Below are 26,199 nucleotides of genomic sequence, written 5' to 3' on the forward strand. Positions count from 1 at the left end.
CCCCTTTTCCTCAGTCATGGAAGCCGACCACAGTATTTCAGCAAAGGGGCTGTCGACGATATAGATGCAGCGCAGGACGAGGTACTATGGATGCACCTTGTGATCCAAGCATTGGATGACATTTCGGTTCGAGTGCAGCACTTCCAGCAGCACCTCACCAGTGTGATCCAGCATATTGGTGCAAAGGGAGTTGTCAAGACGAACAGTGGCATCGGGTTGCTGCCCGCCGCCCACGCAGACCTTTCCATCATGCTCGAAGCTTGCCGTCAATGGCTCATCGATTGTGAGTGCACCAATCCGATTCCGAAGTTAAGAGACATGGCTGAGGTTGGGGAGAATATCGTCCGAACCCATGTAGCACAATGCAACAACCATATCGACCGAGATAGGCTGGCCAGGATGATCAGGTCAGAGAGGGAGAAGGCGGCTATGAAAGGCATGTTGAGCTACAGGTTCGTTCCCTGCTGTGTGAGGCTCCGGACGAATGTAAGGATGTGAACTTTGTCGGGATTTGCTAAATTGGCAGCGGCCATTCTAGGATAGCGAGGTCGATGGGTAGTGTTCTTGTGAACGTTCAATGCCTAGACACGTTGTTTGCTGCAGTGGATATCCCTGGACAAAGCCTAGTATCTTCTTCCAACATGCCCTGTTTGTCAATCACCCGAGATTCCCAATAAACGCACATACAAGGTGGTTTGGCCAACGTCCCAATCAGGCTGGCTAGGCGGCTTGAGAGCAGCACAGGTGTGGTATAGACACTTTGTCAGAGCCTTGCCAACCCCCTTATAGCAAAGTATCACCGCCTTGTGCCGCAGTACTTCCCCTCCTTGGCGTACTGCCTTTGTGATGCATTCACATGAAGCTGCACAAGACAGCATCAACAGACATCAGCCCGCGGGATCTTGAGCACAGCCGCATCTTACAGCCGCATACCCGCAATGATGTCGTCTCCTTGTCCATCTTTGTCATCCCTAGAGTCGTTCGACGCAGCTTGGCACAGCACACCATACTCTTGGATCAGCAAGTGCCAAATTCTCAGACTCACCGTTGATTTCACCACAACTCTGCCCGAGGCAAGCAACGAAGAACCACCAACGCACGAGCGCACAGAGTATGGACGCTTTGTCGCCCAGGAGGCACTCCGTCTGCATAGACATTTCATCGAGGAAGGATACTCCACAGGATTCAGTGAGTCCAAGACCTGCATGGTCAAATGGGCTCAATTTCAAGTGGATATATGCTGACACATCACCTGCTGACTACAGTCAGTACCGCCCTATACCAGGGACAGACGCCCCAACGACCATTAAGAAGATCTTCGAGCTCCACACAAACGCCGATGCCAACGAGATGCTCCAATTCTGCATCCAGAGAAATATCTGGGTTCTTGACCGTTGCCATAAAGCCAGCCTCAAAGATGAGGAAAGAATCAGGAACGAGGCACGGGGCCTACTTCATCTGCATCCCAGCCCAGTCCTTGATGACCTGGCTCGCTCCTGGAGAACGCCAGATGCATGGAGCCAGATCCTGCACTGGGAGACGAAGCTGTCGAAGTACGCGCTCATACGATTAGAGTATGCCGCAGAGGCGAATAGGCTGCTGTCGAAGGGAGACTTGAGCGCAAGGAAGAGAGAAAATTTGAAGGCCGTGGTGGAGTTCTGGAGTCAATTGAGAGATAGATTGGCCCAGTTCGTCAGACATATCACCTTCTGGACAGGAGGCAAGGAGTTCCTCGAGAGGCACAATGGCGAGCTGTGGGACGTTGTGGAGGAGAGGTAGAAAAGACCAGAAAGACAGCTTGACACGAATAAGGCCATGAAGAGCGTCAGTTGCAATGAGATCACCTCTGACTTTCTCGAACAGTGCCTTCCTCGTTCTAATTGCTATTCAGGCCATGTTGAGTGCTATATCCACTTCAACTTGAGATACACGTGACACAGTGTTGAAGAGACTGCAGGTACCGGCGGCAAGAGTGTGTGTTGAAGGCATGAGATGACAGCTTGTTTTAAGTGACGTGCTGATGAAAACATTGGCAATGGCAGCCGCCCAAAGTCTAAGATATAGAGGGTATGTGGCTTCGTAGCTTTGGCTATTTATGTAAGCCAACATCCCACGTGATAAGTGTGGCGCAATTTCCACGTGACATTGGCCTTTCTACGGATCGCACGTGAAAGCCAAGGAAATGCACACGCAAGACAAGATCCTGTCAAACGCGCGTCTTGATCAGCCGGTGGAGGCAAACGGTTTCCAAAAAAGGGACCAACGGCTAAGGCTGATGCGGCTCTCTCTTCTCTCCTTCTTGGCTGGGAAATGGCTTCAGTACAAAGCACGACTGTTCGAGTGCAACTCTTGGCTACGGCCCATTTATGGAGCAAGCTTATTTACCTGCTGACCATCTCGCGGTACGACACTTCTTGTCTTGGTATAGAAGAGGAGCACTGAAAGGCACCAAGAAATGGATGACATTCCCATATCGCCTTGGCCCAGGTATCACAGGTCCACACAAAGGAGACCTGGTACCTAGGTAATACCGACGATTGATGCGCCAGACCGCTTCCGGGGTACGTATACGCGCACACAGTGGTCGTCCTTCGCCCGCAGAAGAGCGACCTGGAAGAGGGCCACGAAGTTCTTTATACAGGTCACACACATATAAACATAAGAAGTGTCGGAGAATATATGACTGGGGCACCAAAAGCAGATCTCTCAGGCTGGTGATTGGTAGAGTAGGTCAGGGGATTGCGTAAGTCGTCGAGACTTTAAGGGACGCGCGGCGCGGGCGGGCCAAAAGAGCGAGGCCAGAGAAGGCAAAGCCCACGGAGGCTTGACACGCTGCAACCCGTCGTCGTCAGCAGTTTGAGAAGGATACCTCGTACTATTCTTCCAAGGGACGCCTGGGCCACGTCGCACTCTTGGTCCTGTCTGACGGTCTGACCGTCTTCCCCCAGGCTTTTTTGCAACTCCCTCACGTCCCTGCAGCAGAAAAAAATAACTAGCTTTGGTTGGATTAACGCCAGGCCAGCCCTGACCTGAGAGTTCCTCACCAAAGCCCCAAGCCTGCCAGCTCGCCTTCTGCCGCTCACGCAATCTTGCAGTCCACGTATGCACCGCCAATCCTCCATTCCATTTCCGAGCCCTTGTCGTCGCCATCCACCACACGGCTGCCTACACTTCCTCTTCTGACTTTTCCTCGTCCTCACTGTCTCGACCGTTCTTCTCGTCTTTGGTATTCTGTCCGTTCTTTATATCCTGAATAAATCGCTCTTGCATTGTGCATGCGCTGTTTGGTCCATACTCGAGGCCGGACTGTGGCGAGGCAACTCCAAAACTCGGCTGTGCTCCGCGGCTGCGCCCAAAACACATCCCCCTCCCGAAGTCTGAAGTCCACCATTTGACTGCATACCTTCGACTACGAACCAAGTACTTCCTACAACTTTACCTCTTCGTTGGTATCTTCTAGGCATACTTGCAACACACCATCGCGATGGCGGACAACGCCAGGTCACGCACCCTGGACGACGAGTTCGACTTTGATGCCGGTGACCTCACAAAACAGTTCGAACAATTATTACGGACAAGGAGGTTGAATGAACTCGAGGAACAAGCAAGAACGTCTCGGGCTTCTTCACCTCACCTTGCACCTCGAACATCATCTCAATCAGCATCGTCGCCGTTCCCACAATCTCCAAACCCTGTACGGTCTTCTCGCCCTGCACAACCACAATCACAACCACAACAACCACCAACCTATACATCCTTTCGAAGTCATCCTATAGTGCCATGCCCTCCTCAAGACGCCTTATCCCTGAAGTTTCGCAACCTGCTCATAACTCTGTCAATGACACCGACAAAATACGAAAACCCTGGCTTGCTCGATGACGCCCTCACCCACGTGCCAATCGACCAGATCTACACAGAAGCCGAGGAGGAGCACAACTTGATGGTAGTAATGGCCGAGTCAAAGGGTGATGGAAGCAAACCTGAATGGGGCTACCAAGACTGCGTCATAAGAACTTTGCTAAGGTAAGTTGGTAGCCTAGTTTTGTTGTACAATTCTAACCTTGCCCTCTAGATGGTTCAAGCGATCGTTCTTCGCATTTGTCAACAACCCTCCTTGCACGAGATGTCACGGAGCCACCGTCGCCCAGGGACAGACTCCTCCAACGCCGGACGAGGTTGCTCGTGGTGCTACCAGAGTCGAACTATACCGTTGCACCACCCCTGGCTGTTCGGCCTTCGAAAGATTCCCCAGATACAGTGACGTCTGGACCTTGCTCGAGACCCGAAGGGGACGAGCCGGAGAGTTTGCCAATTGCTTTAGCATGCTTTGTCGTGCCGCTGGCGCTCGAGTGCGATGGGTTTGGAACAGTGAAGACCATGTCTGGACCGAAATCTACAGCGAACACCAGCGCAGATGGGTTCATGTAGACCCATGCGAGGAGCTTTGGGACACACCAAGGGTATACACAGAGGGTAAGCAGTGTCTTGACATCCCCACTCGATCATCATACTGACACTATCCAGGCTGGAACCGAAAGATCGGCTACTGCATTGCCTTCTCCAATGAGGGTGCAACTGATGTTACTCGACGCTACGTTCGCAACTCACGCTACCAGCTTACAAGAAACCGATGTACAGAAGAGGTCCTGCTCTGGATCATGCACGAGATCCGCAAGATTCGAAGAGATAACATGGACAAACCAGTGCAAGCACGACTGAGGCGTGAGGATGAAAGAGAAGAGCGCGAGCTAAGAGGTTACGTTGCGACGTCGCTGGCGGACGACATGCTCAACTCCATACCTGGAACAACCAATCCACAACGGGGCGAAGATGTCAAGACACCTGCCGAAAGACAACAGGAAGCCGCCGTACGGTGGTCGAATCAACAACAAATGGATCAATCAGGTCGCCGGTAGTACCGGCGTGACCACTCGCCTGCTACTCGACTTTCTCATCACCACTACTTTCGACTGATTTTGCACGATGAGCCTATTGCGTCTCATGTGGAGATACGATTCCTTCAGAAAAGAACACTTTTGATATGCATGCATATTTCTGGCGTCAAAGCGTGTCACTTATATGCGCTTGATCAACACCAGCTCATGGCGTTTACGACAAAGGGGTTTTACCTGGCTATAATATCTGGTATTCATCTTTGCATCACGGGGTTTTTGATTATGGCGAGCCATCACTGGGAGACGATGGCGTGCCTGCTATGCGTCGGTGAGGAGTTTTTAGCGCAAAGATATGGACGAGATGGATGTCCGCTCTTCAATGTCCCGTGGGAGCATTTTTTGCCTGTCTACCATTTGAGCACTAGTGGTTGGATTACGTTTTGGCAGCACTAGCATGTGATCAATGAGTCTGATGTACCCGAACAGGAAGGGTGTTTTTGCACATAAGTGTCACAGGCCACAATGAACTAAGAGTCACAACTCGAATTGAAAAGATTTCTTGATCCTGTCTACTTTGCTATTGCATTGTTATGCTACCGTCTCAAAAATAAGAAGAAACTCGTGGACATAGCTCCAGGTGGAGGACTGTAGAGCTACCTGACATTTGACAAGATAGCCAGAGCACAGTCAGATCTTGCCATAGACATTGCGTGGCATGGCCCCATAAGGGAAGTAGTTTCCTTGCTCATAAACTGTCTGCTGTCCGCTTAAAGTGGAGGATAACCCGTTCGGGAGTGTCCACGTATGCCCTGCAAGCCTGGCAGCCTGGCCTGCATGACTCCAGTGAATTTTCTTTATCTTGCTTACGTAGCCATGCATGCAACACCCTGGTGTGCCTATGTACTCGTAGTATCGTACCTTGGCGATAGTGTGCTTTGTTCTGTTCACGCTGGAGTCTGGACCTGTACTCGTTACGGTAGTCATCGTACTTGGTCCTACTTTCTTCTGGTCACGTCGGGGTCTGGACCACGACAGTACTGTAGTTCAAGACCTCCTAGGAGTACGAGGCCACTTAGAAACCATCGACGTAAGCAAGAAAGCGGAGTCCACCATGTCTCTGGCTAACGTACTCCGTAGTGGTAGGGTCAAAAATCAAGTTCGTGCCAGGGTTCGTGGTGTAACTCAATACTCGTGGGTAGCCGACGAAAAATGGTATTTGTAGCGGTGCATGATCGAAGGCGACTGGTGAACCGTGACTGCGTACTGGCCGAGAGTGAAGAGCTGGCAAGCGCGAGCCTGCAAGTTGTGCTTCTGAACCTCCCTCCAAAGCCTAGAACCTTGTACGAGTACCGCAGTGTGTAAGTACTTTCTGGAGTACTAGTAATAGGTTTGCAAGCTTGATCTCTGGAAGTCTGTACTTCTGGAATGACGCTCGCTCAACTGCTCGCTGACACAAAACTTCACCTTGAGCTTGGACTGAACCGGCAGTCATACATGGATTGCCTTGCCTGTCACCACGATAGACCTCCATGCCGTCAGAAGGACACGGGACAGTGATCACCACGGGACCAGGTGTCTGTGTCATGTGTCCACGTCGGAATCTATCCAGGTCTTCCCGGGGGCCAATGCCGGGCAGACGTCTATGGCTGCGTTTGTGGCATGTGCAGCCATGTGTTCATCGGCTCACGTGTCCCACTCCTGCCCGACATCAAGTCTAGGGCCCTTCGGAACGTCATAGACATCGCGCTCCACGATGACGACCTCGAGCGGGCCTCGCTTTTTGCCTTCCAGATCCGACGATTCTGGCGGCGAAGGACCAATCACGCCAACACCTAGGATGGAGCGGTACTCGAAAGTGCACCAGTGCGTGGGCCGCGGCATTGCTGGCTGTCCATCGCCATTTGCATCTGAAGGCTTCGTAGACTGCTGCATCTGGTCATCACGGCGCCTCATGAGCGCAAGGCTGTCATCTCCGTTTTCGTCGCCGACCATGTCCGTGTCTTGGTCCTCCACATCTTCGTCTCCGTCCATGTCAACCATGTCGACGTCAGCACGGTCGTTTTTGAACTTGCGGATCGTGGAACCTACGCCGCTTGGACGCTGATGCTCGGGGATGGCGTCCCCTGCACCTGTGTTCCGCTTGCGCTTCTTGTAGGCATGACCGTTGGTGGCAGCTGGCGGATTCGACTCCACTGGGTCGACCACGTCGTATCCGCCCAGAGATGCAACCTTGGCTTTCGCAGATGTCGCGGTCGTGAAGACGGGTGTGGCATTCTGCTCTTGCAGGTCTTGCGACACGTCGAGCATGAAGAGCCAGTTCGAACCGTACAGCCATAGGCGCTCGCCGTGAGTCTCGGGGTCAGTGCAGTCCCAGAAGCAACCCACCACACGGTCTTTGAGCCTTGTGAATGCGTGGGGTAGGTATTTTGAGGGGTTGCGCCGAGACCATTCGCTGAGTCTGCAGGATAGTACATCAAATTCGACGACCTGGTGGGTGGCGGTGACGGCGATGAGGCGGATGTTGGAGGAGGGGAGCTCATGGGCGACTGGGTGGGCGGTATGGCGCGTGGCGTGTAGGCCGCGATTCCCGTCAACTGGGTTTGAAATTGATGGATGATCCGACGGGCGGAATGTGAGTGCCAGGATTGAGGAGTCTAGCTGAGGCAGTTGGGATCCAGAAGGGTTGCGAATCCACTTTTGCGCGTGAATCACGGGTGATTCGTCTTCCTCTTCGTCGTCGTCCTCCGAAGAAGAATCGGATGAATTGTCGGAGTTATCTGACGCAGCTTCGACGTAGTCTACGTCTTCGTGGCCTTCTAGAACCCATGTATCAATGGCACCAGAAACGTCGCCCACAGCGAGTACGCGGCTGTCGCTCGAAAAGGCGACGTGTGTTATGGTTTGGGGGTAAGTGCCGAGGGAGGATTTTGGTTGCTTTCGAGATACACGGTACAGCTTGACGGTCTTCTCATGTATTGCGGGCTCGTCTTTGGGGTCGCTCCCCAACACGAGCTTATTCAATGCAATGGTGTTGTCTTTTCGAATGGTATACAGCCATTTTCCGTCCGGCGAGAAGCCTGCTTGCCGTGCTCCCAGTCTAACGATAGCGGGGGGCAACTCGACCTGCCTCGTTCGCAAGCATGGTCGGCCTGCGGCTTGGGTTTTTCGTAACTGGAACAGCTTTACGCCGTTAATGGTGGCGGCAACGATGAACTGACCATCTGCGGACAGTTGCGCATTTTGGATGTGTTCATCGCCCTGGACGACTAGCTGTGCCAGGGTTTCATAGGAAGAAGGCGTGGGACCATCGAAGTCGAAGTTCTGCTCCTCTGGGTTTCGCGGCTTGCGTACTTGGTAGATCACAATCTGATTTCCCCACCAGGACATGAAGAGCCTGGAAGAAGGTGAAGCAGAGATCAGTGGTTGTTGAGGTAGATGCGAAAGCGCGCGGTGCAGCTCGCCTTGTGCCTTTCGGATGGGAACAACGATGGGTTTGCAATCGAGACCACCTGATACCAATACACTGAGGTCTTTGCTCTCGAACGCCGCACCACACTTGACATCATGACGATGGTATCTTCGGTGGGAGATTTCCACCCATCCCAAATTCTTGCTGCCTGAGTGTTGGTAACTGAAAGTCCTTCTGTCGGCGCCGAGTGAAAAGAATTTGTCGCCATTTGCATTTACAACAATGTCGAGGATATCTGCTGCATGTGACTTCAATGTCTGGAGCAAAGTAAAATTCTTCGCGTTCCAGATCTTCAGTTGACCTGAGGAGTCGCCGGAGATTATCGTGCCATCCGGAAGGTATTTCACAGCCCAGACAACTGGATCATTACCATCAGGCCCTTTGCCCAGACTCATGCTGCGAAGGATCTTCCTGGTCGAGAGTTCGATGACTCGAATTGTGCTATCCTCATAACCAGCAATGATGGTGTTTCGATCGCGCCATGCAATACTGAGAACTTTGGGCTTTTTGGCAGGGGGTGCCAGCAGTGGTCGCAGGTATCTTAGATCGCCGTCTTCTGTCGAGAATAGAACAACAGTGCCATTAGCGCAACCGGCAGCCACCAGCGGCGAATAGATACCGCTTTCCAAGGCTTTGATATCTTTAGGATTTTCAAGCTGCGGTTGGGCGGCAAAGCACCATATGTCGCCGGAATTGCCCTCGACTTGTCGCTTCAGAGAACCAGACGAGATGTCCCATTCAAGCAGCTGTTTTGAACCTGACGAGCTGAGGAGACGTAGCGGGCCATGTGAAATTTCTGGGCCATCAGCATTCTCTTCCACTATTAGGTCGCGCGTCCATTCCAAGTGCTCAATTGTGCTGTCCGCTCTCCCTTTTAGAATAGTTTCTTGCACCCACAGGCCCTTCGCCGGATTCCAAACCTCGACGTCGCCATTTTGGCGACCAACGGCAAGTCGAACATCAGAGGGGGTCTTTTCCTTCGGTCGCGAGGTATGGGAAAAGGCAAGGGCGTTGATGGATTGGGCCGGATATTGAACGAATCTGCAACGGTGAATGTCCATATTGAGAATAGTGGATGAAGAAATCGTCGTCCTTCATGCGTCTATGAAGACTGACGGCATTGTGCAACGCTTGTTGTCGAGGATCAATGCATGCCCTTTCAAGAGGCAAGCGTACTGCAGTTTCATTGCCGCAGGAAAAAAAGTTTTGGTAAACCATCGGTGCTAAGAGTCGCCGACCTTTATCGATAAGAACGCCTGGAAAATCTCGGATTTCAGGGCGGCCTCGCAGCCTTGCCAGTCACGCACCAGCTCAAGCTATTAAAATGCTTCCTTATCTTTTCAGCGAAGAGTCTCCCGATCTTCTACGATAGGTATTCCCGACGGGGACACGTTGATATTGGCACAAGTACGCGTCAGTGAAGCTACACGGCCTGGCAATCATGAGGATTCACGAAGCAACCACAATCAACAAGCAGGCCCCCAAGGGGAATCTTTCTTTCGTATCCGATCTGATCCTCATCGCTCAATACCGTTCACTATCACAGACCATTCCGGTCACTATCACAGAGCATTCCGGTTCTTAGCATCACTGACAGGGTCGTGTTGCATTAATACATACCTAACATGGAAGGTCGGTACTGATTGGCAGCGTCTACAGTCGAAATTCGGGATTTCGCCTCCACCAGGCCACCCATTCTGTAGCGGGTACCTTACGGCTGACAAAGGGCAATCTGATGGACAACGAGAGTCGCAGCCTTCCGGGAACCGTGACGGCCGCCCACGGCTTTCCCCGGTCCTCTAAAGTTCTAAACATAGAGGCGCCCAGAAACTTGCTCCGATTCACCTGTCCTCTTCCCCAATGTGGCTTACTCCAGTTTCATCATGATATGGGGCACACTGCTCTGTAACCTTGCTGACTAGGGGCTAGTGAGGCACATGAGATGCTGAATAATGATACTTGGCTTCCCTGTTGCAGCACTTCTCGCCCATCCCCTGCCTGGGCCGTCCCTGGAACTTTCCGCTTTTCCCCCTCAAAAGTACAACGAGCCGCTGTCGAATATGGTGACGCTTCCAGTATCGCCCCGTCCTTCGACAACCACTTCCTCTTCGTCTTCGACCATACTTGGCTGAACGATTGTTTTTGCTCTTGAACTCGACCGATGACTACTGGGGGCGTCCACAACATATTTTTGTTCCGAGCCCGCCGTCGACTTCATGACGTGTGGACAACATCGAATTGCAGACACGACTGCTCCTTTCTCCAAAGTCATTTGCCCATCCGGACTGATCCGGAAAGGAAGGTCACCTCAGGTGTAACCGTGCGACATTCATCATGCAAAGACACTCCCACGAATCCATTGAAAGTCTGACCCTAGTACGCGCATTATGCGTATCCCAATAACGAAGTCATGGCAACTCTGATCAATTACGACTACTCAACCTTCAAATTACCAAAACCAAACAAGCGTCAACTGCAAGATTTGCAACATTCTGAAGCAAGAGCACACGCGGCACGTGTGGCATACTGGCGCACGAGAAAAGGCCCACCCCCTGCGGTTGCAAAGGGCGCATCGAGCTACCATGTTCGAAACGACAATCTTATCAATGCGTGGCCTACTCCTAGCACAAGCTCGAGAGAGACATCGGTTGAAAGTGGCAGGCATGTAAAACTGAGCCCACCAGACAACAAGATTCATGAACAAACCGACATTACTACGGACACCCTCAACCATGTTCAAGGTGCCACAGCACAATCTGTCAATGCTCGTCAGTCAGAAGAACTTGCAATATCTTCGAAACCAAGCCCGCAGTCTAGCAGTGTTCCCTGGTCATTTAATCAGAATGACGGTCCCGTCAATTCTCGAAGAAACGCCCATCAGAAATGGGTGGACGTGGGCGAGTACACCCGAATCTCAAGGCATCCATCGTCTGGTCTCTTCGATCCCCTAGACACACTACCCACTAGACAGGGCGACGAGGTGGTGGCTTCGATGAATCACTGTAAGATGGCGGCGAGCCAGTACAATCATGGTTTCTGATCTCTTGTAGTTCTCCACGTTTGGGCACCGTCGCAACGGCCGGGCCTGAGATATCAGACCAAAGACAACCCTCTCATAAAGGACATTTTCAATTCTGCTTTGCAGCACCGAGAACTCTTCGAGGCTCTTATCTCGCTATGTCTGACATTCAAAGCCGCGAGTCAAGACTTTAAAACTCCAATGCGCGAGGCCAGCCTCTACCACAAAGGTCAAGCCCTGGTAGGGATCAGGACGAAACTGACCTCGGGCTCGATTGATGAAGCTGTTATTCTTTCAACGGTGTTTTTGATGATCACGGACGTGCGTCTACCCAACAATAATAGGAGGTCTCATAACTAACCTTTTCAGAACGTGTTTCTAGATGAACAAGCTTACAAAACACACCTGAAAGGTCTCAGGCAAATGGTAACGGGAAACCCAGTGTACGACGGTTTGGCCTACGCAGGTGCCCTTCGATCATTTGTGACCTGGTAAGTAGTGATCTACTGTCCGGGATCTTGTCTGCACGCTGACATATGTTTTAGGGCAGAATCAAACGCTCTGCTCATATTTGGAGACAATTTTGCGTCCGATCAACATGGGCCTCACGATGCTGCACTCGATTATCCCTCCAAGCCGTTTTCGAAAGCGGTAACAAGGATGATCTCCGGGCTGACTCCGGGTTTTCGATCCATTGCTGTGGACGGCCAACTTTGTACACAAGTGCTTGACGTTCTTCAGAACAGCGTTCAATGGGTATCGTGCATCGATGGAATGTCCCGAGTCGAGACGAATAAATCCAGGGAAACATTCTTGTTAAGCTTCGACCCTCGCTCGAACAGCGCTAAGGCAATGAGGTTATGCAGGGACTCCAACTTCACTGTGGAACGGATAATCTGCAAAGCGCTCTACATATTCCACGCCAACATTCTGGCCTGGTCCTGTCGTTGTTCCGGCTATCGCCATGTTCTGAACGAGCTTGCCGATACGTTATGTTCGGATGAGCTGGTGCAGACAAGCCATGGGGGAATCTGGAGCTGGATTACGATGATTACAGCCAACGGAGCAAGACGAGCCGGCATGGGACAAATACAGAATGAGGTGATGGCGAAATTTTTGGATGTAAATGAGGGCCGTGATTGGGCATCTGTCATACGTACCATGAGGTTCTTCTTGTCGCACAGCGCATTTGAGCGCGAATGGGAATGTTGTTGGGAGACCGCTGTCAAGCATTGAAGCCATGTATTTTCAGGTTGACGTGGCTCTGTGGATCGAGGTACATCGCTCCTGCGCTTGGAATGGCTGGCAGTGGCGGTGATGATTTCATGCAGCTCAAACCAAGCCCAATTGATCAATGTTGGCCATACGGCAATGATTTTGCCATTGAAGTCGAAATACTCGTATAAGATATCCTTGTAGAGCCAAACATGATAGAAATGACTTCGTTGCCAGCTGGTAATCACAATGTTCCAGACTGGTGGAAGGTCAATCTCGGCTGACCTGCTTTGATTTCATGTCCGGCTGGTCGCCGTTGCCGTCAACTCCGCGACTAGTGATACTTGAGATCCGGACGACTCCTGTCCTTCTGCGAGCTGGCCACCACTTCTTCCATTGGACTTTGCGTTGCCTAGCCTTTAATCAAAAACATACTTCATCTTGGGCGCTGGTGATCTGGACATTCGTCCGCTTGAAGATGAGCGCAGATACGACTCCGCAGTCAGTGTCGCTCGCCCCAGTCATTGTCCGCAACACGTCGCTAATCAATTCAATAGGGCCGACGGCAAACAGGTCAAACGAGCGTGTACGTAAGTATTCTCTCCTTACCGAAAATTGGTCCTAGCGAAGCAACCTGACGTCCAAAGGGAGTGCCGCCAGCAAAAAGTAAGTCATCTAGGCTTGCAAATCATATCCTTCGCGGAGAGTATGGCAGCATCTTCTCTGCGCAACTCCAGCCGAGGGGCACGCTACTAGGGGATTTGGAATCTTCAGGAAGATGCCACCATGCCCGGGGATGTATCCGGCATCCTTGTGCGTAACCGAACGCCAGGGGATTATTGAGCCATTCACAAACCGTGGCGCGATAGAACCATCCTGTTCCACTGCCAATCCGACTGGCTGGTGATAGCCAAAGCGACGCCGACTATTGTACTGCTGTTACAGGGCTGACGCACTGTCTTTTAGGCTCGGTGCGATGCGTATCTAGATCCAGACAAGCCTTGCTCGCGATGCCGGAGAATGAGCAGACAGTGCACCATATCGGAACCCTTTCGACGAGAGCACAAACGCAAGCGAATCTCCGAACTTGAACTCCGTACGGACGAACTACAGGAGAGATTGAGAACATCTTCTCAGTCTGCCCAACCTGAAGTACCAGCCCTGCCCGAACGATCATGGGCTGCTGTCAACAGCAATGACCACCAAACTGCTGAGACTGAGAGCCGGCTAGCCTCAGTTGCACCTTTCTTCCGAGATGCAAACATTGCGCCCGTGTCCTTTCGATCTTTTCCTCCACCGGCCGAAACGTTGCAAACTCCGGAGAGCCTACTGCATGATCAGCCTGTCTCGGGAACATTACCGAGGAGCCTGGATGCGCTCACTGTGGAAGCCAAGGACATTGATGCCATATTTCTCATGTGCGTCACCTGCCCGGGTCCTTCTTAAACCGACCTCGACCACTGCTGACGGTTTATGCAGATACTTCCGCGACTATGCCAGTCTTATGCCCATTCTCGATCCCACAACGTCCCCGAATGCGTACTATGGGCTCTCTCCATTTCTGTTTTGGACAATCATCGGAGTCGGTTGCCGCACGTATCCGAAAGATCCCACGTTGCTTGCCGTATTGCCTTCCAAGCTTTACGCCATGGCTCTGCCGACAATCAATTCTAACGTAAATCTACAAATCGTCCTAGCGTGGTTACTGATCCTGTACTGGCCTTTCCCGAAGGCTGCTACTGGACAGGACTTGATCTATCCTATGAGTGGCGCTTTGATACATATGGCAATGCAACTAGGACTTCATCATCCAGTGTCAGGCCAGGAATTCAGCAAAGTCCCGATAAGATTGAGTGAGGAGGACACCAAGAGGCGGGCTGAAACTTGGGGCTACTGCATGCTGGTCTATCAACGGTGAGTCAAAGGAAACCGCTGTTGCCACTGTCGTTGGTCGCCGTCGTTAGGTGCATCGACCGATGAAACATGCTGACATCATCGTAGCTCGTGTCTCTGCAAAGGAATATCCGCAATGCCGATTCTCGATATTCCTCATGACCCCGAGCAGAGAAGAGTGGTATTCCAAAACATATCGACCAGGCTAAAATTCGAACTCAAGTTACAGGATGTATTGACGAGGTGTTCGATTGCAGTGTCGCAGAACGGCCTCAGAACAATGTCCGCGGAGCAAGAGCGGTCCCTGGACACTCTCCTGAATCTTTTCCAGGCGCAGGTCAGCAGCGTTGGTCTTGACTACGCTTCAGGTCTGTCCTTACTCCCATGTTGAACTGCCCACGGAAACTGACTTGTTGAGATCTCGACCATCTCTATGTGCAACTGTCCAGCCTTCAGATCCAGATGTTCAATCTCTACAAGTCACCCGCGGCACAGGATCCCACATCATTGTACGACCTATGTACAGTATCGTGTCAAGTACTTGAGACTTTTGACAAACTGGACAAATTAGGCCAAATCTCCCTTCCAGCATCAGGCATTTTCTTTTATCATAGCATAATGGTACCCTGCCATATCCTGCTTCGGCTGCTCAAGACCTCATTTGCACGATACATTGATGTTGAGAGAGCCAAGGCCGCACTATTCCTGGGTATCAGCCTGAACAAGCGATTATCGCTACAAAATGACGACATACCTGCCAGGAATGCAGTGGCCTTGACACAACTGTGGACCAGCAACAGGGTGTTTCGCAGACCGAATGGCACCGAAGCAGTCGCTTTACGCGTCAGAAGCCGCCTTGCTGCAAGCATGGTCCTCGACGGTATTGTTTGGTGGCGTGAAGAGACTGGAGCTTTCATGGGAGTTTACCCACCTCCAATGTCTCGAAATGGTGCGGACTCTTTGGCTTGTCGTTGTACTAGTGCAAGTTTGGCTGACAATCACAGAAGATACTCCCGCAAATGAAAATGGTGTTACCAACCACGCGAATGGAATAATCGAACCTGCGATGGCGACCATGGCGAGACCAGAATATTCCAACTTCCTTGACGATCCCATGTTAGCCGAATTGGGTTGGCCCGTTGGAGAAGATATCTTTTCGTCTTTATGGACGGATGAGACACTGGGAGCTGTGGGATAAGTAACGACTGTACGACTTGAGTCCTATCATTCCCATTGTAATATTATCGACACGCAGCGGATACACAGTATTTCGGACTATTGTTTGAAAAGGAGCCACCAATTTTATGGCTAGATCGTCAGGGCCGTTGCCGACCCAAGGAGCAAAAGAAAGCCTAATCCCACTTCTTCTCGAATACCCCGATCCAAACGCCATAGCCAATGACCTTGCCTTTGATATGTTCCATTAACTCCGATTTCGTGGCCACCGGACTGAGATTGGTGCTGTCAACCTTTTCCCTCAGGGCAATCAATTGGAAGAAGTATCGATGTGGTCCGTGGCCGACAGGAGGTCTTGGTCCAGAGTAGAGCGACCCACGGAGATTCTTGCCCAAACGGAAACCACCCTTCAACCACTTTTCGCCGTTGTCCTGTCTCGCTGGGTCGAGCTTTAGGTCGTCAGGACCGATTGATGTCTTGGTCGCTGGGATGGCATAGTACATGCCGTGGTTGGGGACTAAGGGTAGTGGTGCATCTGGGTCCTCGATGAGCAGCATATATTCTTTAATGTCGGCTTGGGAGATCTTCGCATCAAGAGCGAGGGACCAGGATAGCTGCGGGAATTTGCTCCCTCCGTACTGGGAGTACTCGAGGCCTAGATGCGACTCTGACGGGCCCACATCAGGAGACTCAACGTGGATGTTCTTGGGAATGTCTTTCAAAAGCGCGCTGTTTATCAACAGTTTGGCATCTCGGCCTCTGTTGTTGTAGAGCAATCGCGCAAGGTAATACTCGAGGTATTTGAGCCAACTCATCGTGAGCAGCGTGGCTGTGAGGGTGGTCAAAGTCGAAGATGCGGTAGCTCTGTCAATAATGGTCTAGATTCAGAGGATCGTGTGAAAGATGCTTTCTGATTACTCAACGCTTTGTGACCTTTGGCTATGATCAACTCCTGAACGACCGGTTTGGCGGGATGGGGTTGACCATATATACCTCGAGCCTCGTTAAGGCTGTCCCTCCGATGCTGAGAGTCAAAAGCCGACCACCGGAGTCGGAAGATCTTCGGCTAGCTACAACCTGCTCACAATGATGTTCGTTTCAAGGGCTGAAGACTCCAAGAAATTGATACTCTGCCATTAACAATCACCAGAAGCACGGTGCTTTTGATGCTGCACGACGCCCCCTTTTTTAAGGGGTTTACTCTTATCACCGCACCGGTCGGGGCTTTGCAACCATTCATTGCGCAGGATCAAGTCGTGGCAGCCTGGGTCAGGCCCGAGAACCGGCCCTGTACCGGCGAAAGGCAGAACAAAGAAATTTCCGAGAAACAGTTATCTCTTTTCCTATTTAGAAAGCCGTTATCCTTTGGAAACTTCTCGCGTCATCCGAAAGCATAATTTGCAGCATACACCGTTTGGCCGGACTGTGGATCAAGTATCCATGCACAACGCTCATTGCAGGTAGTTGTCCATTCGAGTCTGGTGCGGTCTGACGACACTGTACGTACACCAGGCCTTCGAAACTCAAAGCTTGACAACAATTGTGGCAGGGTCTATGCTGAAATCCTACTTTCGACTCGCAGCCAGTGCGCTACTATGGGCGACACTCAACATGCGGACAATCAGGAGGATACAAATGTCATTCAGCCACTAGCACAACCACTGAGCACGCCTCACCAGGACCGAATCGAAAAGGGAGATACGTCTAACATTGAGCCAAAGGTACACCAAGGTGTGAAAACTGGCAGCCCCGACCATGCACAGACACGCGAGGAAGGTGTTCTTGAGACCACGCCGGCTCTGGAGAGAAGTAAAGATGTGGAGAAGGACGCCGCCTTGAAACAGGAACAGCCATCAACACCACCAACTAAGCAATACTCCGTCTTCAGCACGAATGAGAAGAGGATCATCATCGCGGCAGGGTCGCTCGCGGGCTTCTTCTCGCCTTTGACAGGGGCGATTTACTTCCCAGCACTGAACACCATTTCCCAGGCATTGCACGTGTCGGGCTCAAAGATCAACTTGACCGTGACGACCTATTTGATCCTGCAGGGCGCAGCGCCGATGGTCATCGCGGGATTCTCGGACAGCATGGGCCGACGACCGGCGTATGTTTTGTGTTTCACGATTTATATCATCGCAAATCTCGCTTTGGGACTCCAGAACAGTTATGCAGCTCTGCTTATCCTGCGGTGCATTCAGAGCGCCGGTACTAGTGGGACAATAGCTTTGGCTAATGGACTCGTCGGGGACACGGTGACGTCGGAACAGCGAGGGGAGTTTATTGCGTTCGCGTCCTTGGGAGGGCTGCTTGGTCCGTCGCTTTCACCGATTGTATGCCTTGCCCATCGAGAGAAGATCTGAGACCACTGACATGAATGCAGATTGGAGGACTCATCAGCCAGAACCTCGATTGGCATTGGATCTTCTGGTTCCTCCTCATCCTCTCTGGCGTGTTTTGTGTGCCATTGTTCTTGTTCCTGCCCGAGACATGTCGCAAAATTGTTGGGGACGGGTCCATTCCTCCACCACCTTTGAATTGGTCCGTTACAGATGTCATTCGACACCGGAAGAGGAAGCAGCGAGGTCTGATAGTCGACGCTGATGAGCAGGCGGCGCTTCGCAAGAATTACCGGTTTCGCTTTCCAAATCCTTTACCTACCCTCTTGATCTGCGCGGATCCAGAGTCATTCATCGTTCTTGTTGCGGTCGGCCTGAACCTGGCATGCTTTTACGCCATCTCGACCGGTGCTGCCTCGTCTTTCAGCGAGGGGTATGGCTTCAACAACATCCAGGTTGGACTTTGCTTCATCCCAATTGGAGTGGGAGGCATTGTTGCGGCGTTCACCACAGGCAAGATTGTCGACTGGAACTACCGAAGACACGCCCGCAAAGACGGTATTACCATCGAGAAAGGCGTGCGGCAAGAGCTCACAGAGTTCCCCATCGAGCGAGCGCGGATCGAGATCGCCCTGCCATTGTTGCTGATGAATGGGCTGTTTGTTATAGGGTACGGGTGGACCCTAGACTACAAAGTCAATCTGGCAGGACCGGTTATATTCTTGTTTTTGCTGGGCTTCTCGTCGATCGCTTCTTATCAGGCATTGAATGTTTTGATGACGGACATCTGGCCGGGCAAGGCGGCATCCGCGACCGCAGCCAGTAATTTGATCCGATGCGAGCTTGGGGCGGCGGCGTCAGCGGCGATAGATCCCATGAGCGCTGCCATGGGACGGGGATGGGCGTACACGACACTGGCGCTGATCTACATGTGCTTTGCACCTACCTTGATTATCCTCATGAGACGTGGTATCGAGATGCGAAAAGCTCGGAAAATGCGAGAAGATAAGAAAATGGCTCGAAGGCGGGAGAAGATGGAAGCAGCCAAACAAAGGAAGTAGCGATAGACCGGTTCTGCTTAGTGAGGCTGTCTGCTTGTTGTCTGTTGGTGGTTGAGTTCAACACTAAACCGACTTTAGTTGAGGCGGGAAGGCCGCATATGCATGGCAACCTTGTGGCAGGCATGCAGTGCCTAGAAAATAGGGGTGGTAGGGTGACTTGAGGTCTCCTTGGATGGCTCGGCAGCAATCTTATTTCACCAACTCGCAGATCAGTGTGTAGAATTCTGATCTTGAGTCAAGATATGATTAGTATGGCACCAAGGATACATACATCGTCGCTTTAGGATTATATACTTGGAAAATGAGCCAGACCTCAAGATGAGCGCGACGTTGGGGCGACGAAAAGAAAAGAGGTCGTTTAATAGTACTTCGCTCTCCAGTACAGTAAGCCGGGGAATGATCTCCTGCTTAAAGAGGGGGCTACGGACCTGGAGTACTTTAAAGTTGATGCCGAGAAAGCCTGAAATGAGCCTTGAGGGACGCCTAGAAATCGACGGTGCCAACCACTGGTTCAGATCACGTGTAGACAGACGGTCCTGGATTATTGATTGCTTTGTCCAGCGGCAAAATTGGAAATAGAGTGCGGTATTATTCTATTTGGACACACAATAATTGAATCCCTTCAGCGAATCTACAGCCATTCAAGTTCTTTGTTGCGAGAACATGACCCTCGCTCACACGTCAACGTCAACGTAAGAGGCGTTGCCGCTTTCATTCTACGCCGTCGTACGGACCATCCTGTCACATTACACTCAGTCTGCAGCTCCCTCAATCATCTCATCTCTATCCATCCACCTCTAATCCATCCGGGTTCCCGCCCCCTCTCACTTACTCACCAAACAAACAACTCCTACAAGTACGATCGATCTCGCACCACCGGTCTAGTTCGGCCCTACAAACACAAACAATCTACTACAGGATCAGTCTTCGAACCTCGTCCTCCGTCTCTAACGGACTCCGAACGCCGTCAAGGCTCCCTGATCCTATCACCGCTTACCTAATTCTGGGTCCCTGACCACCACAGCTGACGTCGCCCTAAGTGACCTGCCGCCTCTTCCGTGTTCTCCTTAGTTTCAGCTTTTCCGGTGCAGAAAATCGAGTCCAGCCTCACTCAAAATCAACGACATCAACATACCAGTGTCTGGCAGTCTACGACTAATGTGCTACGGTGATACAATGACTCCATCAAGACGGGCTCTGTGATCCCGATAACTCTTCGACGAACTTCCTCTCTTCTTTTTCTACATAATAATCATGCCGACTCGGGATATGCTCAAACGAGTTCGGAGCCACACGAACCGACAATCTATACATGATTTCATTCACTCCAGAGGCAATTCGCCTCACCCTCAAGCCGACACCATCTCGGGGCACAAACAAATTGAGGAGGAGACCCTCCCCAAGTACAGTGCAGATACTTTCTATCCGATCCGTCTTGGCGACGTGTTGAATGACCGATACAAAGTCTGCGTGAAATTGGGCTATGGGATGACCGCAACCGTCTGGCTTGCCAGAGACCTACAGGCGTGAGTAGCGACATTATGTTGTCGTCGATCGAGCAAGCTAATCGGTTGTAGCGACGCGAACTCAGGAAATAACAAATATGTCACCATCAAAGTCAATGTCAACACATTGACCGAGGAGTTCTTGCAGGGTCGACGCGAGATTGCTCAGAAGATATCCACCGCAAATTCTGACCACCCAGGTTATAAACACGTCCGGTTCATGCGCGACACTTTCAAGATCAAGAATCGGCACGGTGAGCATCTCTGCATTGTTTACGACGTCCTCCGCGAACCCATCGACGCGTGTATGGAGAAATTCCCAGGTCGACGCTTCAATTCGGAGAAACTTCGCAAACTTCTGCCTGCCTTGCTAAAGGGTTTGGACTATCTGCATACTGAATGTGGAGTTGTACACACCGACCTGAAAGCGGACAACATCATGATGGGACTTGGCGATCCAACTATACTCGACCGCTTTGTGCAGCACGAAATCGAGCATCCATCGCCGCGGAAGATGCCGGACTCTCACGGACGGATCATCTATACTTCTTGTAGCGATTTCGGCGAGGCTCCCAGCGACGCCGTGATCGCATCCGCCAAGATCACAGACATTGGTCTAGCGGCCTGGGGCGAGGGTAGAAACACCAGGCCAATCCAGTCCAATGCTTTTATGGCGCCTGAAGTCATATTGCAATGCGGCTGGTCATATCCAGCTGATATCTGGAATTTGGGAGTGATGCTGTGGGATCTATTCGAGAATTTTGGTCTGTTCGATGGCATTGATACCAGACCTGGCCACTACCGTGCCGAACAACACCTGGGGTTAATGATCGCTCTCCTGGGACCGCCTCCAAAATCATTGCTCAAGAAGAGCGCAAAGTCGCAGAACTACTTCGATGCCCAATACAACTTCAAATTTCCAGATCATATATCAAAAGAGCTCTCCTTTGGATCGTCAGTACAGCGGATGAGGGGACAAGAAAAGGACTTGTTCATCGACTTTGCGAAGAAGATGATTGCATGGGCACCGGAGGAACGGTGGACAGCGAAGCAACTTCTGGAGCACCCTTACCTCACGATAGAACGCGAGTATCTTCCCACGCCGGCATTGAGTCGCGCTTCGACAGCTTCGTTCGGCTCTTTGGTTCCGTCTCGCACCAATACCCCAGGACCTGCCCCAACATCCGTCCCTGTGTCAAGACGAACCTCCAACCTTGAAAGAATACCTTCTCGTGGGTCGCTAGGCAATGGATTATCAACATCACCCGAGAAAATCACCACATCTTATAACTCTTCCAGACCCAGCACCCCAAACACGAGTACTTTACCGATGCATCCGAGAAGGGACGATCTGAAGAATGGCTCTTACGCTATGATGAGTCCTGGCGGCCATCTTACCACCAGCACCGCGAACAAGTGCTCTCAGGATCTTATCGATTCAATACTCAAGAGAGGAAAGAACAACCAGAATGGAAATGACAACAACGGACATACCTCTTTGTTGCAGTCAGAGGTCAGACCTGACGAGTAAATCATGCTGGTACATGGGGTCGGCATCGTCAACTATTTGTTCTTGCTGGATATCCGCTTATAGTGCTGGGTCAAAATATGCGGAGTTTTGTTTTCCATGCACGAAACTGGCATCAGCCTTGGGGTCTTTGTCTCAGTGGAACCTGGAATGAAGGTCAATGACTCGTGTGGGAGTCGGTCAATCCGAGGCCTTTAGTAGTGATGTGGGCCGGTCAAAAGCTGCATTGAGTGGGTGGCCGTAGTCGAGTCTTGACACACGTGCAACAATGTTTGGCCTGGGCATATGCATACTTCTACTACGATCTCATATAGCGCGTGAACCTTTGAGAGGGTACTTTGCGCAGTCTAAATGAGACTATTGTATGACCATGGCTCATTGATCGTCCATTTGGCGACGCTCCCGGAGGGTGAACCCATGCTTGCGAATTAGTGTACTAACATGCCAGCGTAATGCATTGCAATTTCAATACTTATCCACAAGGCGACCATGCCACTCTACGTCCCTACGTCCCATCTCCTTCTCCTACTCGACGCTGTGCCGATGAAGTGGTAGTTGCCGTAGCTGTCTTCCCTCGAAAGAATCCCCAAGAGAAAGCATACTCAGGCAACTCAATCGCATCAGCGACCGGACTATACCTCTCGCCCAACACCCTCGCCAACCCCGTCCACGCGAAGAAGGCCAAAAATAAATGCAGAATCCATACCCCGAAGTCGGTATGTGGATTCGCAAGCCGCGGTGTACCCGGGAATAATTCCTGCGCGGTCTTCACGAAGGGACGCATTCTCGCTTCGTACGCCGACACTCCCGCGGAAAAGTTGGGACGATTTCGCGCGACCTCGCCGGCCAGGATGTACGCGCCTGTGATTGCGAGGGTGGTGCCCATGCCGGAGATGGGGGAGGGACAATACGCCGCGTCGCCGACGGCGACGACTGATCCGGAGGAGGTAGACCACCATGGTAACTTGACTTGTGCGACTTTCTGGGCGTAAAAGTCCGGGGCAGAGAGCATGGCTTGGAGGATATGTGGTGTTTCGGACCAGTCTGCGTCTGTGAAGAAGGAATTCCATAGCTGTTGCTGTTTCTGATCATCCTTGGTATTTGGTGATTGTGCTTCGACCAGCGCCGACTCTAGTTCGGGAGTCGTCATGATCCAGAGTGATACTCGGGATTTTTTGTGGCTGGTGTCAGGCCGGACGAGGATCATGCGGCCTTTGGGAGCGTTGTACCAGCGCGCCCAGCCGTCATCGGTACCCGCGGGTATTCCGGGGATCGTGAACCATGCGGACCATTGGCCTAGAGTCTTGACGGTAGATGGATGGTTCGGAAATGCAATCTCCCTTGTGCGCGAGGAGATGCCGTCCGCTATGACGAGGAGATCGACTGTTCTTGAGTGTAGACCGTTGGTGAATTCGAGAGTGACGCCCTGTTTGTCCTCGGAAATGCGGGAGATCGACTCGTTGAAGATGTACTCGATTTTCTCGCGGGTCGCGTCGTACAGTATCTCGGCTAGATCGCCGCGCTGGATCTCAATGTCCGCGGTGAAACTGGCGCCGTTCGGGTCGACTGGGAATTCGGCTTTTGTGGTGCCCTTGCCGTCGATGAAGCGCAGGCCTTTTTCCTGCGTGGTGCGGCTGCGGACTTCTCCTTCGAGACCCATGCGTTGGAGGATTGTCAGGGCGTGACCGCGGACGTCGATGCTTTGGCCTGATGTGCGGATTGAAGGGGCGCGTTCGACGATGGTGACTGAGTAGCCGGCTTGTGCGAGCCAGTATCCTGCGACGGGGCCGGTGATGCCTGCGCCGCTGATCAGGATACGACCTGCTTGGCTGGGTGTTGAGGTTGTCATGATGAGGATGTTGATGGGTAGGTGAGACGGCCTAGCTTGACGCTGTGGGCGATGGCGTACTGGACCTGCACGAGCGTCCTAGAGTCCTATATCGGAATGATCTCTGTATATGATAGTACCTTACTCCAGCCCCGTATGGTTGACTTTGATATGCCTGTGTGCTGTCTAATGCATATCAAGCTATTGATTGTGGACACCTTCGTGCAAAATTCGCAGATTTGTGGCGCTCACGGCTTATGCAAGTCGTTGCGTTCCCCAACGGAGGAGTTCGTGTCGGACTGGTAACATGGTAACGAAGTACTATTCTGGTGCATACTGATGGAAGCAACGGCAGAAATATGAAAGAAATGTAAATCATGTTGAACTAAGTAGTGGAAGCTCGGTCTACCAATGACGCGCATTACCAGGCGACGTGCAGGCATTCCGCATATGATTACTAGTACGAGCACACTTCCATACCAAATCCACCCGGGTTTGAGACATGTATAAGTAGCGTTTAGATCTTTATTGAGAACAAATCTTTGTATCTAGACAAATCTATCAAGCACCACATATCTATATTCGTTCATTCATGCTCAAACGCTCGACAAAATCCAACATCCAGGACGATCACTCTCAGACTCAAGCATCGTCTGGCCCAACAGGTCTCCGGCTTGCAGCCAAGTTACATTGTCTGAACAATCTGACCTCATCCTTGTCAAAGGCTCCAACCACACTGTGCAAGACACCCTGGTTGTTGAACAGCACGAAATCGCCTTCTTCCCAGTCATGTGCATACACCAGTTCGGGTGCGATACCGGGTCGTTGCAGATCGTGCACAATCTCCCGGACCTTCTCGAGGTCGTCGATCACCCTGCCGTTGCGTAGATGAATCTTGCGGACAGGAGAGGGGTGGATCTGGAGTGCATATTGGCCTGTGACAGGGTTGCGCCAAACCATTGGGAGGATTTGAATGTGGTTTGCATGCTCAACGGGAGGGAGGTCGTTAAGGGGCACTTCCTTGCCCTCGGACACGATTCCCAGACCATCAGATCGTGACTTGGCGGTTGAGATCCATACGTATGGATGTGGTGCGTACTCGATCTTGGAGGTCATGACAAATTCCTTCTGCTCTTCGCTGAGGAGGTCGAACATCTTGTATCCAGACACAAAGGCCGTGGTTCCCAAAGGCACTTGGAGCTCATCGTTACTGTTATCGTCGTACAGAAGAGTCTGAGTTCGGCCAGCGGGGACTTTGACTGCCAGCAGCGTGGTGACCATTGGTGGGTTGAGCTCGCCGTAGAGAGCGGCATCGATGTGCCAACGGTAAAAGCGGGTGTAGTCAAGATCCTTCTCATCGGGAATGACGGTCTGGTGGAAAGTGCGGTGGTGAGGGTGCTTGAGGGTGACATTCTTCAGGCCCTCGTACTCGGGAACGAAACCGTTGCCGATGACCTGAACCTCAGGCTGGTGAGGTACCGTCTTCAGGTCGGGATGGAGGATGGAGCGCTTGGCATCGATGGTCTTTCCGTGGCCATAGGACATGGCTTCTGGATCGAAGCGTCGGGTGAGTTCAGCTTGAGTCTTTGGGGTGACTTTCGATTGATTCTTGACGCAAACCACATTGTAGCTGTAGACAGCGTTGCGGAGAGCGGTAAAGTCCGCGTCGGAGAGGTTGTTGAGGTCTACGTCGTTAACGACAGCTCCAAGGCCATGGTTGGAGGCCCCGATAGGTTGAGCAGTGATGGCAGGCATTGTGGCGTAAGTGTTTTTCGGGTACTGTGAAAAGGGAAGTTGTTGTCTTGGTCTTGAGCAGATTGAAGACTTGAGTGTTTGTTGTGTGATGAGGGAAGAAATCTGGTATCTGGTCGAGGGAGCAATGGTCCTTATATATTTGGAAAACATGATCACTTACGCTTCACGTACCTTTGAGGTATATCGTACATTGACGAAGTAAGTCTTTCGGAAGCTACCTATCTTGAAAGCTAACACAAGGCTCTGCAAGCTGATACGTCAGGATGATGTGCGAGGAGACAGCCTGGAATCTGCAAGGCTCGGTGGTCACCGAGTGTGGAGAGAAGCAGATCGAAGGAGGCGTGGCAAGATAAGGACTCGAAGACATGAAGAACGGTTGCAAGTGGCCAAAGGGTCATCGATCGCCAAGACGAATGTACGAGCCCTATCACATCATTGTACGAACCCCATACGGCAGCCTCCGCAGACCGTGTCTATTTTCCATGCTCGACCTTAGAAGCAACATGGAGATATAGT

At 51.7% G+C, this 26,199-nt stretch overlaps 10 protein-coding genes across 10 annotated transcripts; 6 read left to right on the forward strand and 4 right to left on the reverse strand.

The window, feature by feature from the left end:
* Positions 1-575: 575 nt before the first annotated feature.
* EDD37DRAFT_683536 (uncharacterized protein) lies at positions 576-1,779 on the forward strand (the record flags this gene model as incomplete). Its single annotated transcript, XM_062819838.1, has 2 exons — positions 576-1,208; positions 1,270-1,779. Exons 1-2 carry the CDS (start codon positions 939-941, stop codon positions 1,777-1,779), a joined length of 780 nt encoding a protein of 259 aa, XP_062668651.1. The 5' UTR covers positions 576-938.
* A 1,337-nt stretch (positions 1,780-3,116) lies between these two features.
* Positions 3,117-5,308, forward strand: EDD37DRAFT_490147 (peptide-N4-(N-acetyl-beta-glucosaminyl)asparagine amidase). The gene is made up of 3 exons (XM_062813327.1): positions 3,117-4,023; positions 4,073-4,473; positions 4,525-5,308. Exons 1-3 carry the CDS (start codon positions 3,485-3,487, stop codon positions 4,914-4,916), a joined length of 1,332 nt encoding a protein of 443 aa, XP_062668652.1. The 5' UTR covers positions 3,117-3,484; the 3' UTR covers positions 4,917-5,308.
* Positions 5,309-6,578: 1,270 nt separating this feature from the next.
* On the reverse strand, positions 6,579-9,425 carry EDD37DRAFT_652022 (quinon protein alcohol dehydrogenase-like superfamily; the record flags this gene model as incomplete). Its single annotated transcript, XM_062818421.1, has 1 exon — positions 6,579-9,425. One exon carries the CDS (start codon positions 9,423-9,425, stop codon positions 6,579-6,581), a length of 2,847 nt encoding a protein of 948 aa, XP_062668653.1.
* A 1,210-nt stretch (positions 9,426-10,635) lies between these two features.
* On the forward strand, positions 10,636-12,782 carry EDD37DRAFT_490106 (uncharacterized protein). The gene is made up of 4 exons (XM_062813325.1): positions 10,636-11,366; positions 11,415-11,704; positions 11,753-11,874; positions 11,929-12,782. Exons 1-4 carry the CDS (start codon positions 10,775-10,777, stop codon positions 12,617-12,619), a joined length of 1,695 nt encoding a protein of 564 aa, XP_062668654.1. The 5' UTR covers positions 10,636-10,774; the 3' UTR covers positions 12,620-12,782.
* Positions 12,783-13,443: 661 nt separating this feature from the next.
* EDD37DRAFT_491006 (transcriptional regulatory protein LEU3) lies at positions 13,444-15,766 on the forward strand. Its single transcript, XM_062813329.1, has 5 exons — positions 13,444-14,016; positions 14,078-14,512; positions 14,600-14,859; positions 14,910-15,440; positions 15,499-15,766. The coding sequence occupies exons 1-5, from the start codon at positions 13,619-13,621 to the stop codon at positions 15,687-15,689; spliced, it is 1,815 nt and encodes a 604-aa protein (XP_062668655.1). The 5' UTR covers positions 13,444-13,618; the 3' UTR covers positions 15,690-15,766.
* EDD37DRAFT_491110 (phosphatidylethanolamine-binding protein) lies at positions 15,656-16,658 on the reverse strand. Its single transcript, XM_062813330.1, has one exon. The coding sequence runs from the start codon at positions 16,480-16,482 to the stop codon at positions 15,844-15,846; it is 639 nt and encodes a 212-aa protein (XP_062668656.1). The 5' UTR covers positions 16,483-16,658; the 3' UTR covers positions 15,656-15,843.
* A 604-nt stretch (positions 16,659-17,262) lies between these two features.
* Positions 17,263-19,067, forward strand: EDD37DRAFT_611178 (citrate synthase; the record flags this gene model as incomplete). Its single annotated transcript, XM_062815272.1, has 2 exons — positions 17,263-18,000; positions 18,051-19,067. 2 exons carry the CDS (start codon positions 17,263-17,265, stop codon positions 19,065-19,067), a joined length of 1,755 nt encoding a protein of 584 aa, XP_062668657.1.
* Positions 19,068-20,321: 1,254 nt separating this feature from the next.
* EDD37DRAFT_658766 (non-specific serine/threonine protein kinase) lies at positions 20,322-22,103 on the forward strand (the record flags this gene model as incomplete). Its single annotated transcript, XM_062819004.1, has 2 exons — positions 20,322-20,593; positions 20,645-22,103. 2 exons carry the CDS (start codon positions 20,322-20,324, stop codon positions 22,101-22,103), a joined length of 1,731 nt encoding a protein of 576 aa, XP_062668658.1.
* Positions 22,104-22,354: 251 nt separating this feature from the next.
* EDD37DRAFT_490618 (uncharacterized protein) lies at positions 22,355-24,332 on the reverse strand. Its single transcript, XM_062813328.1, has one exon. It carries the CDS (start codon positions 23,947-23,949, stop codon positions 22,606-22,608), a length of 1,344 nt encoding a protein of 447 aa, XP_062668659.1. The 5' UTR covers positions 23,950-24,332; the 3' UTR covers positions 22,355-22,605.
* A 140-nt stretch (positions 24,333-24,472) lies between these two features.
* On the reverse strand, positions 24,473-26,024 carry EDD37DRAFT_635895 (uncharacterized protein). The gene is made up of 2 exons (XM_062816940.1): positions 25,844-26,024; positions 24,473-25,792 (listed from the first exon to the last, which is right to left on the reverse strand). The coding sequence occupies exon 2, from the start codon at positions 25,681-25,683 to the stop codon at positions 24,571-24,573; it is 1,113 nt and encodes a 370-aa protein (XP_062668660.1). The 5' UTR covers positions 25,684-25,792; positions 25,844-26,024; the 3' UTR covers positions 24,473-24,570.
* Positions 26,025-26,199: the final 175 nt, after the last annotated feature.

This window comes from Exophiala viscosa (assembly GCF_022695815.1).
Source record: "Exophiala viscosa unplaced genomic scaffold EDD37scaffold_8, whole genome shotgun sequence".
Lineage (NCBI taxonomy): Eukaryota > Fungi > Ascomycota > Eurotiomycetes > Chaetothyriales > Herpotrichiellaceae > Exophiala > Exophiala viscosa.